The sequence below is a fragment of the Rhinopithecus roxellana genome, chromosome 7 (genome assembly GCF_007565055.1).
Source record: "Rhinopithecus roxellana isolate Shanxi Qingling chromosome 7, ASM756505v1, whole genome shotgun sequence".
NCBI lineage: Eukaryota > Metazoa > Chordata > Mammalia > Primates > Cercopithecidae > Rhinopithecus > Rhinopithecus roxellana.
Window position 1 is genome coordinate 118,497,588 of NC_044555.1, and position 14,967 is coordinate 118,512,554.

General features: G+C 35.0%; 1 protein-coding gene across 8 annotated transcripts in view; it reads left to right on the forward strand.

The window, feature by feature from the left end:
• Positions 1-14,967, forward strand: part of STAG2 (stromal antigen 2) — a 145,940-nt gene that overhangs the window by 110,834 nt on the left and 20,139 nt on the right. For all 8 annotated transcript variants that reach the window (XM_030933754.1, XM_030933755.1, XM_010354601.1 and 5 more), the window contains 5 exons: positions 987-1,079; positions 3,536-3,710; positions 9,028-9,167; positions 10,666-10,767; positions 13,796-13,944. In XM_030933754.1, coding sequence (XP_030789614.1) covers positions 987-1,079; positions 3,536-3,710; positions 9,028-9,167; positions 10,666-10,767; positions 13,796-13,944 — 659 coding nt within the window. The remainder of the gene's footprint in view (positions 1-986; positions 1,080-3,535; positions 3,711-9,027; positions 9,168-10,665; positions 10,768-13,795; positions 13,945-14,967) is intronic.

Genomic DNA, 14,967 nt, shown 5'->3' on the forward strand with positions numbered 1-14,967 from the left:
GGATTACAAGCATGAGCCACTGTGCCCCACTCATTGTGTGCTTTTTATCAAACACTTAGGAAAAAGTTAATTTAACTAAATGTTAAGCTTGTAGTAGGAACGGTGACTATATTACCATATATAATTGCTCACCTATGTTGAAAGTTAAAAAATAAACTGGAAAAAAGGAAGTATTTTTAGTATAGGAAAGGAGTGAATAAAAAATTATTTATGGTAAGCCAGGCACAGTGGCTCACGCCTGTACTCCCAGCACTTTGGGAGGCTGAGGAAGGCCACTCACTTGAGGTCAGGAGTTCAAGACCCGCCTGGCGAGCATGGTGAAACCTTGTCTCTACTAAAAATACAAAAATTAGTCGGGCGTGGTGGTGTGCACCTGTAATCTCAGCTACTCAGGATGCTGAGGCAGGAGAATTATTGCCAGAACCTGGGAGGCAGAGGTTGCAGTGAGCCGAGATCATGTCACTGCACTTCAGCCTGGGCTACAGAATGAGCTCCATCTGAAAATAAATAAAATAAACAAACAAACAAACAAATAAATAAATAAAATTTTAAAGTTTATAGTAACACCACAAAATGTTTTCCATTCTGAGTTTTTATAAAGTACAGCAGTATCCTTCTAACAAGAAATGGAAGATGCCATTTCTTTTTTATTATTTTCTTCCATTTATGGGTTGACCACCCTTGAAATGATGTGAGCACGGAGCGTAAATCTTTATTAGCATTCTGTGCTAGTGGCTAAAGCCTTAGGATATTATCTATTAGTGTACCTCATATTTTTAAGGCTGCACTTTGGTGAGAGTTGTAAGACAAACTGTCTCTTTGTTTTCATTTCTTGTAAATTATAAAGAAGAAATTTAAATCAAATGCACAAGTAGAGTTAATAAAGCTATATATATGATAATGTTTTACGTAATTGAAAACATTTTAAAGAAATGCTGAATTGTTTATACAATATTTTTTAAAAGTTAATGTTAAATTTTTTCAAGGAGGACTTGCTGCGTTTAAAGAAACAAATGAGAGTATTTTGTCAGATATGTCAACATTACCTGACCAACGTGAATACTACTGTTAAGGAACAGGTTAGTAATTACTATAGATGGTAATCTTTTTGTAAGCAACTTTTATAAAATCTGAACTAATGTAGAAAGTTTAAATAATACTAAGATTGAGCAAAGCAGAAATATCTTGTATCTGCCTATGTATACTATACTAAAAAAGTAGGTTATTATATTGGACTTGTGCATAATAAAATGGATTAATTTCATGTGGGGTTTATAATTGCATTATAGATTACCCTTATAGTTAATTTATGTTGTTGTTCCTTTATGACACATGGTAAACAGACTTCTTCATACAAATTATAGGTGTATGAAATTAACAAAAAGTCATTCCTGAAAGCAACTAATATAACAAGTTTGCTCCAGGGTAGAAAAGTCCACGAGGTTTTGTTCTCTGAGAATATCAAATGTTGGCATTCTTGCTCATCCTGATCTTTCTGTGGACCTTGTCTGAAATAAACATTTATAGTCACTCTTCCAAGTGTTAACCTTCCCAACCCATATGCCTTCATGCTTCCATTACTTCCAACCTTTTCAGTTCTGGAAATAGACTGTTACCTGGTTTGATCTTAGAACTAACGTCATGTTCAGTTCTCATTCTCTAATTGAGAGGATTAAGCTTCGTTGGAAACATGCTTTTCAAATGCTTTTATGGGAAGATGTTTTCACAAGCATTTCATAATAACTATTAATATGGTATAGTCAAAATGATTATGTGGTGAATCAAGGTTTGCAACCATTTCATACAGCTTAACCTTTGTTTTTTCAGGTAGAATCCCAATAGTCAACCTATGATTTTTGGACACTGTGATATGTTCAAATATACCAGCCCTTTTGTTTGGCACTTGTTTTTATTTAATTTAAAAATACCGAAGCTAATTTTAATAAAACATATTTGGATTTCTGTAGTTTAAAATGTCCATTCAGTACCCAGCTGTTAGTCTCTTTTTTTCATATTTCCATCTCTCTCGTCCCTACCATACATATATGCTTGGTCACACATGAATTAGAAGGTATTCAATGGCCAAGATGCAGTTACTGAATTTTGCTTTTTTTTCTTTTTTCCAAAAATATGAAGTATATAGCCATAACTGTTACATTGCTGAATTCTCTCCAATTTTATGTGTGTCGTTTTGAACTATAGCAATAAAGGGTGTGGTACTTTAATTTTCATCTCTATAATTCAGATGAAAGGAACAAGATTTCTGATGGTAGTAAATTGAATTTAGATTTAAACTCTTGGAATAGGATTTTAATGACATGCACGGATCCAAACCTAATGCATGAAATATTACTTTATATTTGCATGGGACACCAAGTTATTCAGCATAATAATCCCTATTTTTACAGCATTAACACATAATCCTTGTGGGTTATCCTGTGTAGCCGCCTATATAATCCCTTGCTCAGGCCATAGAGGTTAATTATTTAGTTATTAAACAGCTTGTGTGCCCAGTCTTCCCAACAGCTTCTCAGAATGTGTCCTGGTCAGCTCACTTGATTTGCCAGTTCAGCTAATTAGTAAATATCATCATACTTAATACTTTATATCCTTACTCTTTATGTTGCAAGTTTTTGTAAACTGAAATATGCTAATAGGTATAAATTACTACTATAGTAGTTAGGAGAAGAGACTGAAGGAAGGGGTAAAAACATAAAGAGAAAAAGTAAATATGGTTGGTTCCAAAATGGCAAAACTGTTAGTAAGATCTACTTTGTGCTCTGTATTATATTCTCTTTCCAGGAATGGGCTTCCTTTAAATGTATTTTCTGGTTTACTTTGTGACCCTAAATTTCTGTTTTCATTACCCCTTCCCAACAAATAAGGAACTAGTCTGTGACTCCATTTAAAACCCGTGGCAGAGTTTTTATTAAGCTCCTTGAGATACAACTTCAGCCTTATGTTTATTATAATATGTTCAGGTTTACCTGATAAATAGTAAGCAGCCCCGTATCTGGTTGTTTTCGCTACTTAATCAGTACACGTGTGAACAATGAGAGTGCTTAGTAAGTACCATAGATTTTGTGATCTCTATTCGAATGCTTATCTCTTTAATGTTTTTTCTTCTGTAGAATGAAGAATGGTACCAAGTTTATACATTATTTCATGTTTGAGAATGAATACCTTGGGGCATTGCAATATAGAGCAAAGTAGGGGATTTGGAGTTAGAAAACCTGAGTTTGAGTCCTGACCCTGCATGTTTTGGTAGTGTGTAACATATTGTACAAGTCACTTAATGTTGCTGAAAATTAAAAAAAAATTTGTGAAATTTGCAGTTAGTAAAGCATTATACAAATATATATACTTCTCAGCTTTAGAATCTTAGGAAAATACTAAACATTGATTTCTCTTAAGATTTTTAAATATAGAAAGTTGGATTCTGTTTCTGTGTTAAATATGTAAATTATTTGTGGCAGTTAGTGAGAAACCTTGGATTATAGCATGCTTTTCTCTCTTTTTTTTTTTTTTTAAATAGGCCTTCACTATTCTGTGTGATATTTTGATGATCTTCAGCCATCAGATTATGTCAGGAGGGCGTGACATGTTAGAGCCGTTAGTTTATACCCCTGATTCTTCATTGCAGTCTGAGTTGCTCAGCTTTATTTTGGATCATGTCTTCATTGAACAGGATGATGATAATAATAGTGCAGGTAATTTTATTGCCATCTTTTTATTAAATCTGTGTGTCCACCATAAAATCAAACTTAAGTAACAATAATGTACATTGGTGCACTAGAATATATTTTATCCTTAAAAACGTGAAACACAGGTGTATATTCCAGTGTACTAGAATATATTTTATCCTTAAAAACGTGAAACACAGGTATATATTCCAGCACATTTATGTTCATTTTTTGTACTATTGTGAAGAAAATGTGATGTTGTAGAGTATAGGCTTTCAAGTCAGATCTCTGCTTCTCACTAGCACTGAGCCTGTTTTCTAATTTCTACCTACCTCATAAAACTGTTAAAAATCGAGCCAAATGACTAGTACAGTGCCTGGACATATAGCAGGTACTCAATAAAATTTACTCCCTCTTGCCCTTATTTATTGGTAATACCAGTATGCAGATAATTTGGGAAGAATCAAGTATGTTACTTTTTGTTGTGTACTTGTATACCGTAGGTCTTTTTTTTTTAATTTTGGGAGTATTAATGTGATTTCTGAATGTTAGAAAAATGTTTGAAACTGCTATGTAAAAGTCTGGGGCAGTATAGAATGTTCACAGGAAAAGAATCAAACCAGCCTCACCTAGTGTTAAGTTACTCTTCACACCCTAGTTGTTTACACACCCTAATTGCCTTACTTGAGCATGAGGTCATGGAAAAGAAGTGATATTTGGTGGCGTCTTTCTGGATTTGTTTTTAGTTTGAAGGTATATTTTTTGTTTATTTTTTAGAAACAGAGTCTCACTCTGTTGTCTAGCCTGGAGTACAGTAGCATTATGATAGCTCACTGCACCCTCAAACTCTGACCAAAGCAATCCTCCCACCTTAGCCTCCTGAGTAGCTAGGACTACAGGTGGTGTGCCACTGTGCTTGACTAATTTTTTGTAGACATGGAGTCTTGATATGTTGCCCAGGCTGGTCTTGAACTCCTGGCCTCGAGTGATCCTCTTGCCTTGGCCTCCTAAAGTGTGAAGTTATACTTAAAGGAAAATACAACATCAACATGTGTGTATCCATACTGATGTATCACTGCATATCAGGGTGTAAATAAACAGGTAATTCTGTATATGGCATGTAGCTTATTTTTAGCAATGGAGAGCTTTGTGCTCACATACTAAAAACTTACTCTGAACGCAAATGAGAAACCCAGAGTTGCCCAAACAGTTGTCAGAATCCATGTAGTAAAGGTTATATACTTTGAGTTTTTCATCTGTTACTCTAAGCTATTGGCTTAGTTATGCTTTTATTCATAATATTGACATTTATTGGTCAGCAGGCAGTTTACTAGATGGTATGGATATGAAAAGAAACAAGGTCTTATCCTTCAAGAATTAAATTCAGGTTGAAAAGGACCAAGTAATTATAGTGCAATTTTTTTTTTCTTTTTTCTTTTTTTGAGGTGGAGTCTCTCTCTGCCACCCAGGCTGGAGTGCAGTGGCACAATCTTGGCTCACTACAACCTCCACCTCCCAGGTTCAAATGGTTTTCCTGCCTTAGCTTCCCAAGTAGCTGGGAGGCTACTCCTGTCAACCACCACGCCCAGCTAATTTTTCTTTTTCTTTTTTTTCTTCTTTTTTTTAAATTTAATTTATTGTTTTATTTTATTTTATTTTATTTTATTTTATTTTATTTTATTTTATTTTATTTTATTTTATTTTATTTATTTTAGTAGAGACAGAGTTTCACCATGTTGGTTAGGCTGGTCTTGAACTCCTGACCTCAGGCGATCTGCCCGCCTCGGCCTCCCAAAGTACTGGGATTACAGGTGTGAGCCACTGTGCCTGGCCTATAGTGCAATTTTTGATAAGTAATGGAGACATGTACAAAGTGTTTTGGGCATGTAGAGTAAGTTCTCACTGATCTGCAGGTATTGAAGCATCTTTTGAGGAGCTAACATCTGAAATTAATCCAAAAAGTGAATAGGACTTTATAAAACGTCTTTTTTTTTTTTTTTTTTAAACTTCTAAAACATCTATGAGAAAGCACAGTTGGATTCTAAAACCTGATACAAAATAAGTTTTGGTACATAACCCTTTTGTTAATTTGGGGCTGCCTTAGCTTCATTTAGTCCATGGGGAATTGAATTAGAGTATGCTTGCCAAAACTCTTGACTTACCTAGGAGCTTCCTAGAATTACCCACAGCATCTTATCTCCTTGGACTTTGTGTGTGTGTGTGTCTCACTGTGTCACCCAGGCTCTGGTGTGGACTCCATATAGCTCATTGCAGCCTAAATCTCCCAGGTACAAATGATTCTCCCACCTCAGCCTCTGGAGTAGCTGGGACTCAAGTGTGTGCCACTCTGCCTGGCTAATTTATTTAATTTTTAGTAGAGACGAGGTCTCTCTGTGTAGCCCAGGGTGGTTTCCAACTCCTGGGCTCAAGCAATCCTCTCATCTTGGCTTCTCAATGTGCTGGGATTACAGATGTGAGCTACTGCACCTGGCACTATTTTCACTTTTAAAATGAAGTGCATTCTAGTCCAATGGAAGAGTAGAAAATATAACAGATTTTTACATAACCATTCCATCAGTCTTTGTCAAATTTAGCTGTATTTGTTTTAGGTCTTTTTAAAGAAATAAAAGCACAGTTACAAAAGAAGCCCTCATTTGTATTCCTCCCTTATCCTGTTATCCTCCCCTTTTCCCTAGAGATAACTGCTACCCCAAATTTGTTGTTTATTTAACCTTTGCATTTCGGTTTTATTTTACTAAGAATTTGTATCTGTTAAAAATACATAGTTCATTTATTCTTGCTAACTTCCATGTAAATGATATTATGTTGAACCTTTTGCAATTTGCCTTTTGTCTTCTTTTTAAAATATGAAATGAGATCTTGCTATATTGCCCAGGCTGGCCTCAACCTCCTGGGTTCAAACAGTACTGTTGCCTCAGCCTCCTCAGTATCTGGGATTATAGGCACACACCACTGCACCCAGTGCAATTTTCCTTTTTGAATTTACATTCCTGAGATAAAACAGTGTTGACATGTGGCTAGAATTCATTCATTCTGACTGTTCAATATTATACGATACAAGTTAACAAGAGTTTATCCATTTTCTTATTTTTAGACATTTAGGTTATTTCTACTTTTTCCTCAATTAAAATAGTGTTACAACAAATATTTCAGTGCTTAGCTCCTTGAGCACATGTGTAGTTACTTTTCTAGTGTATACCTGAATGGAATTGCTAGATTATATAGTGTGTGTGCATCTTGCCAAAGTGGTTGTAGTATTTTATCCTCCTTCCAGCAGCATATGATAGTTTCCATCCTCACCTAACATCTGGTATTGTAGACCCTTGCATATTGTATTTGTTAGCCCACATCAGATTAGAAAGGGAGAGTAAAATAGGGAATGCTCCTAGAGGCATTTCATTGACAATACATAATAATAATGGCAGCTGACACTTAATGAAAGGCCCAGTGTGTTAGGTACTTCTCTGCATTCCTTAATATCCACAAGAGAAAAAGTTGGCTAATTCTTGACAAGCAGTTAGTGGAGGAAAATAAAAATCAGGACTTAAAAACTCTTAATATCATAGGATAGTTTAGTCTTTAGAGGGAAAATGTCTGTCATTGGAAACAATGTCATGTAGAAATTGTCCATTATAGTGACAGAGCTATTAAGAAAAGGTTACTTTATGTATTCAGTGTAATGATATGTCTTAGGTTTCTTTTTGAGATGGAGTCTCGCGCTGTCACCCAGGCTGGAAGCTCCGCCTCCCAGGTTCACGCCATTCTCCTGCCTCAGTCTCCCGAGTAGCTGGGACTACAGGCATCCGCCACCTCGCCTGGCTAGTTTTTTTGTATTTTTTAGTAGAGACGGGGTTTCACCGTGTTAGCCAGGATGGCCTCGATCTTCTGACCTCGTGATCCGCCCATCTCGGCCTCCCAAAGTGCTGGGATTACAGGCTTGAGCCACCGCGCCCGGCCTGTCTTAGGTTTCTAAGCAAATAGTGTTGCATCTTGGGACATATATTTGAGATATAACTTTCTCTGATGGTCTGTCTTAAATTCTTACTCTTAAAATTTGGTTTTAGTTTACTAGAAGTTATCAAAGATTACCAGAGACAAGATGAAAAATTAATTAAATGAAAGAACATTCTTACTATACATAAAATAGTTTTTGATATTGGGAACCTTATGTTGGAGCTGATAGGATATGCACAGACTGTTCACCAGAGGAATTATAAATGGCTAATAAACATAAACAATTTTAACTTCATTTAACATGGGATAATGTTGTTGTTGTTGTTTTAGATGGAGTTTCACTCTTGTTGCTCAGTCTGGAGTGCAGTGGCGTGATCTTGGCTCGCTGCAACCTCCACCTCCTGGGTTCAAGCGATTCTCCTGCCTCAGCCTCCCAACTAGTTGGGAGTACAGGCGCATGCTACCACACCCAGCTGATTTTTGTATTTTTAGTAGAGATGGGGTTTCACCATTTTGGCCAAGCTGGTCTCGAACTCCTGACCTCAGATGATCCACCTGCCTTGGCCTCCCAAAGTGCTGGGATTATAGGAGTGAGCCACTGCGCCCGGCCCGGTATAGTGGTTTTTTTTTTTTTTTTTACAAGTAATTTCATTTGTAAAATCTCTCCAGAGGGAAAAATTTTTTTATGCAGCTTTTTTTTTTAAATATAAAAAGCTTCATCCAGTTTTATTTACAGTATCCAATAAGTAAAAACAATTATTTGGCATTACTTGGAGGCTGCAGTGAGGCTTCCCTGACTATGAATTTGGAAATAAGTTTGTCTTCTTGAGAATTGAATGTCAAGATTTCACATAATGGATCAGAATAGAAATATACAAGATTATTTTAAAAAGACAAAATGGTTTCTGGGGCCTGTCTAGCAGAATATATGTACAAAGGAGGACTCTTATAGCCAGATTTTTGGGGTTTGAAGTAAGTGGGATCATCCTTGTAAGGGATAGGAGAAATTCTGAGGTTGGCAGTGTTCAGGAATCTAGGAGCCTTAACTAACAGACATTGAATGTACAGATTCTGTTAACAAACTATCCTGCTAGGGAAGTAGATGAATGTTAGGCAAGTTTAGCCTGACTTCACTAGGTGAATGTAGAATATGAACAAATGGAGTGATTCAGTTCCATTTGTTCTGATCATTATTTGACGTCACAAAAATTTTAGTCTATTGGAATAAATTATGAATGGTTATAATTTTAATTTTAATGTTTTTCCCTTTTCAAATTCTCTTACAAAAGCGTGTTTTATAGTGAGAATTAAAAAAAATATGGTTGAAATAAAATACAAGATGGCTTAATGTTTGGGCCTTTTTCTGCAGATGGTCAGCAAGAGGATGAAGCCAGTAAAATTGAAGCTCTGCACAAGAGAAGAAATTTACTTGCAGCATTTTGTAAGCTAATTGTATATACTGTGGTGGAGATGAATACAGCTGCAGATATCTTCAAACAGTATATGAAGGTAAAGTTGAAAATGGATAGCAAGATAGTTATAAAATGCAACACTGGTTTTTATGCATGGCTGCCAATGAATTATTTAAGTGGTAAATTACATTTCTAGTGTAGAAGAGTTGTATTTTAAAATATTTAATGTTTTCAGTAACATTTCCTTATACATCTCCTCCAATTAATGGACATTTTGGGTTTATTATGTTCATTTGCATTTGGAATATTGGAGATGGCCTCTCTTAATTTGTCACTATCAGAAATAGCATTTATGATTCAGTTTAAGATAATAGGATGGCATCCTCCTCTGCTTGATGTAGCATTAAAAAGAGTTTCAGGAATCAGAAGACTTGGGTGGTAGTTTTGGCTTGGTTACTATGCATTTTGCAACCTTGAATAACTCCAAATATTTTGCATCCTGACTACCTTTATCTGTTCCACTGTGATTGTTGAGGTTCCCCCCTTTGGTTCTCAAAGTCTGACTTGATGCACCATAGGTTATTCATAATTTTCGTAACTGTATGTGAGGTTTTGTAAGTTAAAAGTAATAATAAACAGGATATTGTTGATTATACTAAGAGAATGTGACTAAATATGGTAAGATAGCTTTAAAAATCCTTCCTCAACTAAAATCTAATTATAAATGTAAACTTTTTAAAGCCTTTGCTTTCAATAAATAAAATATGTAATATATTAAAACTTGGTTAATCCTCTCTGGAATATTTTGCTACTTGAATTCTAATATCATTGAAAATTATTTTGGAACTTAAATCATTTGGGATGATAATTACCAGTTTTTGTTTTTGTTTTTAAACTAAGGTTGTTTATGAAGTTATTTAACAAATTTTAAAGTTTTAGGTATTCTAAAGTCACTTATTTGTCATAGGGACATGGTTATTCTGTTATCTTTGATAATTGTTACTGTACGTGTTTGAAACACGATCTTAAATTAGGAAAAAATTTCATGTGCCATGTGTATTGTAAGTGTCATATAAACAACTTTTCTTTTAAAAGTTATAACTTTTAAAAGTTGTTTATATGCTTTCCTTTTAAAAGTTGTTTATAGACTTAGATTCTATAAGCCAAATTAATAAAGTTTTAAACTACTCATGGCCTGTACCCAGTATCAATGAATTAGTTGTAAGTATAACTGAGATTATATTCATTGTTTTACAAAGAGAATTTTGTTTGTATATTTTGTGTTACTTCTGAAAATCTGCATAACCTAATTGTTGTTTTAGTCACTATACCTTCTTTGTTTTAAACCAAGTCTGGAGCTGAATTTGATTAGATCTTAATGGTTTTGTATATATGATTTTACTGAAGTTAGGGATTGTATGCTTAGAAATGATCTTTAGGTTTCAGTAATATTCTTTCCTGCCATCAAAGGCATAATTTTGGCCAAATACATACTTTGTGACGTGTTTACATGACTAACCTAAAATTAGACCTAAAGTCTTATTGTCCAGTGGTTTTAAGAGATAAAGCTCTAATTTGTACAAATTTCTTTTCAGTATTATAATGACTATGGAGATATCATCAAAGAAACAATGAGTAAAACAAGGCAGATAGACAAAATTCAGTGTGCTAAGACCCTTATTCTCAGTCTGCAACAGGTAAGCATTAAGGGTACCAACTTTAGCTAACACAATTAACACCTAATAGCAAAATAAGGTAGCAGTTGAAATTGGGCAAAGGGTGCAATAGACAGTTTATAAAAGTAGAAATACAAGAGAGTACAAGTGAGATTATTTTTTTGCTTTCAAACTGTCAAGATTGGCAAAACCTATAGCTGTCTAAGGTATGGAGGAAATATAGATGTGGTAGGCAATTGGGCAATTTATGTAAAAATTTATAATGTGTATGCCATTTGAGGCAGCAATTCTACTTTTTAAATCTACTCTTTTATCCAAGGTGATAAAAAGACAAGTTTGCAAAAGTTGATATACAAAGTTATATATTGCAACATTGTTTATAGCAAGTAAGACATAATCTAAAAGTCTATCAGGATATTAGATAAATACACTGTATAGTACATTTCTGCAATGACTATTGTACAGTACTTAAAATTAGTGTAGATCTATATTCATTAATGTATAAAGAGCTTCATAATCACAAAATATATTAACAGTGGTTAACTTGCTTTGGTAGATTTCATGTTGAATTCTAATTTTTTCTCTGTATATTTCCAAACTTATTTTTGTGAGCTTATATTAATGTTATAACTAAAACACAATAGTTTTGGCCAGGTGTGGTGGCTCATGCCTGTAATCCCAGTGCTTTGGGAGGCCGAGGTGGGCGGATCACCTGAGGTCAGGAATTCGAGACCAGCCTGGCCAACATGGTGAAACCCCGTATCTACTAAAAAAACAAAAATTAGCTGGGCACGGTGGTGTGCACCTATAATCCCAGCCACTTGGGAGGCTGAGACACGGGAATTGCTTGAACCTCGTAGGTGGAGGTTACAGTGAGCCAAGATCGTGCCACTGCACTCCAGCCTGGGTAACAGAGTGAGACTCTGTCTCAAAACAAACAAACAAAAAAACCAATAGTTTTCATTTTGGCCGTGTTGAAGCAGTTTAATTAGGTAAAATTATTCACTTAGTATGCTTTTGTCTTTGTAGACAAAATTTGCATGCAAAAGATAACCCAACCCATTCCAACTTAATGAACTTTCTTTTAAGAAATATAGATAGGAATGTTCTTAATTTTATTTGAGAATTTGAATTTTCTCTATTAAAATTAACAAAATGTAGGCTGGGTGTAGTGGCTGATGCCTGTAATCCCAGCACTTTGGGAGGCCAAGGTAGGGAATTGTTTGAGCCCAGGAGTTCGAGCCCAACTTGGGCAACATAGCAAGAGCCCATCTCTACAGAAAATGAAGAAAGAAAAATAAATAAAATTTAAAAGGTTGAAAGATGGCATTTAAAAAATAACTTTTGCTATAAAGTAATAGCTGCTAGCCGTAGAAAGTTTAGAAAATATAAAAAAGGAACAAATGCAGATTATCCTTAATGTTTTCACTTTACAATAACCTTTTTATTTTTTAATGGCCTTGTTACTCTTTTTTATGCCCACATGAAATCTGATTTTTTAACAAAAATTAAATTGTGCATTCCATTTTGTAAGACTGCATTTTAATACTAATAAACACTGAACACGTTTATGCCATTAAATAATTTCCTCAGCATCTTTTTTTTTTTGGAGCAGGAGGGGTTCATTTATTTTTTTTTTTAGATTTTTGTGAAGGTATAATTGAAAAGTAAGAATTCTGTATACTTAATGGTGTACAGCATGTTTTGATATGTATGCATTGTGAAATGATTAAATTTAGCTAATTAACATAAACATTGCATCACATACTTACTTACTTGTGTTAAGAACATTGAAGACCAACTGTCCTAGCAGTTTTTAGACAAACAAAACAGTACATTACTCTTAACTATGGTCACCGTGCTATACAATAGATCTTCAGAACTTACTTATCTTGTCCTACTGAAACGTTGTTCTCTTTGACCAAAGTCTCAGCCTCCCCCAACCCCCAGTCCCTGACAACCACCTTTCTATTCTCTGCTTCTATGAATGCAGATATTTCCTCAACATTTGGATTTCATTTTCTCTGGGTGTATACCCAGAAGTCTTCCTCGTTTTAAAAAGTTGACACATGGCCAGGTGTGGTGGCTAACGTCTGTAATCCAAGCACTTCGGGAGGCCGAAGTGGGCAGATCACGAGGTCAGGAGTTCGAAAGCAGCCTGGCCAATATGGTGAAACCCCGTCTCTACTACAAAAATTAGCTGGGCTTGGTGGCACACGCTTGTAATGGCAGCTACTCAGGAGGCTGAGGCAGGAGAATCGCTTGAACCCGGGAGGTGGAGGTTGTAGTGAGCCAAGATCATGCCACTGCACTCTAGCCTGGGTGGTAGAGCGAGACTCTGTCTCAAAAAAAAAAAGAAAAAGTTGACACATAATTGTACATATTTATGGGGTGTACATAGTGATGTTTTGACACAGTGTATAGTTAACCAAAGCAGGATGATTAGCATATCCATTTTGACGACTATATAATATTCCATTTTGTAGATGGACCACAATTTAACCAAAGTCTCCTTGTTTATGCTGAGGGTTTTTTTTTTCTTTTAAACAAGTTTTGCTGTTATAAATAGCACTAAAACATTTTTGTACGTAGTATTGTGCATAAATATTATTTCTTTTGGTTCAAGTCCTGTAATTAGAATTACTTTGTCAAAGAAGATTAAAATTCTTAAGCTTTCGCTATTTCATGTTAAGAGTTCTTGATGTGAAGATTCACCACTTAAACGTAAATAACAGAGCATGGTTGCCTAATAATTTGCTGGGGGTTTTTTCTTTATATTTTTATATGCTGTGTTAATATCCAATTAATACCAGCAGAATAGCATTCTGCCAAAACTAACCTAAAGAGTTTCTGATGTTGATAACAACCTCCAGTTTAAATATACGAAGTACTACACTTTTGGTCATTTGTATCATGTTTTAGTGTTTTACAATAAAATACAGTACCTCATTTATTGAACACCTGTATTTTAAATGAAAATGTAATATTTTAAAAGATGTTAATCTCCAGGTATTAAGAACTTTAATGTGCTTTCTTTCTTTCCAAACAGCTTTTTAATGAAATGATACAAGAAAATGGCTATAATTTTGATAGATCATCCTCTACATTTAGTGGCATAAAAGAACTTGCTCGACGTTTTGCTTTAACTTTTGGACTTGATCAGTTGAAAACAAGAGAAGCCATTGCCATGCTACACAAGTAATTTCCAGATATTTTATTCAGCTCTCATATTTTTTAGTCATGAAACTTTTTTTTTAATCTAGCGCTTTCATTTGGCATAACTAAATTAAATTTATGCTTATTATTAGCTTCTAAATCTCTACCCTATCTCCTTTCTAAATTTTAAAGAACCACTTACAGTGCTATCTCAATTAACAAATGAGTTGGGCCAGGCTTGGTGTTCATGCCTGTAATCCCAGCACTTTGGGAGGCTGAGGCAGGTGGATCACTTGAGGCCAGTAGTTTGAGAACAGCCTGGCCAACGTGGTGAAACCTGTCTCTACTAAAAATAGAAAAATTAGCTGGGGGTGGTGGTGTGCACCTCTAGTCCCAGCTACTCGGGTATGAGAATGGCTTAAATCTTGGAGGCAGAGGTTGCAGTGAGCCAAGATTGTGCCACTACACTCCAGCCTGGGTGACAGAGCGAGAGTCTGTCTCAAAAACAACAGCAAAATGAGTTAGGATTAAAACTCCTTTTGTAAGCCTTTGTTTAAATTTAAACCATACAAAGTCTATAAATTATGTGAATCAAAGCAGCATAAATTCATCAAGCATTACACATCTTTTATCAACGTTTGTCATGATCTCATTGTCAGATAGAGAAATCTTTGAGGTTTGATTCCTTTGTCTCAGTTTTTTCTTTGGTTCTGCACTCTTATTTTGTAGTGACCTTTTCCCATGTTTTGATCCACAGCCTTCTTTCCATCTGCATATTTTGTTCCCCTTATCAAAGTTGGAAGTCATTTTATTTTATACTGGGCATATAATTTAGTGATCAATTGCACTTTCAAAGTATGGATACGTTTTAGACCTTTAACATAACCAACATTTGTGTATTAAAACCCTTTATCTATTACCTGTGGGTTAAAGAACCTTGCTTTTAGAGTCTTGGACTCTCCTTCATCCTCTTGCTCATTTAGTTATAAAAGTGTTAACTGTCTCTTTGAGGAAAATTTGCTGCTCTTGTTTAAGTTTTGCTTATACTCCCTCAACTTAATTATT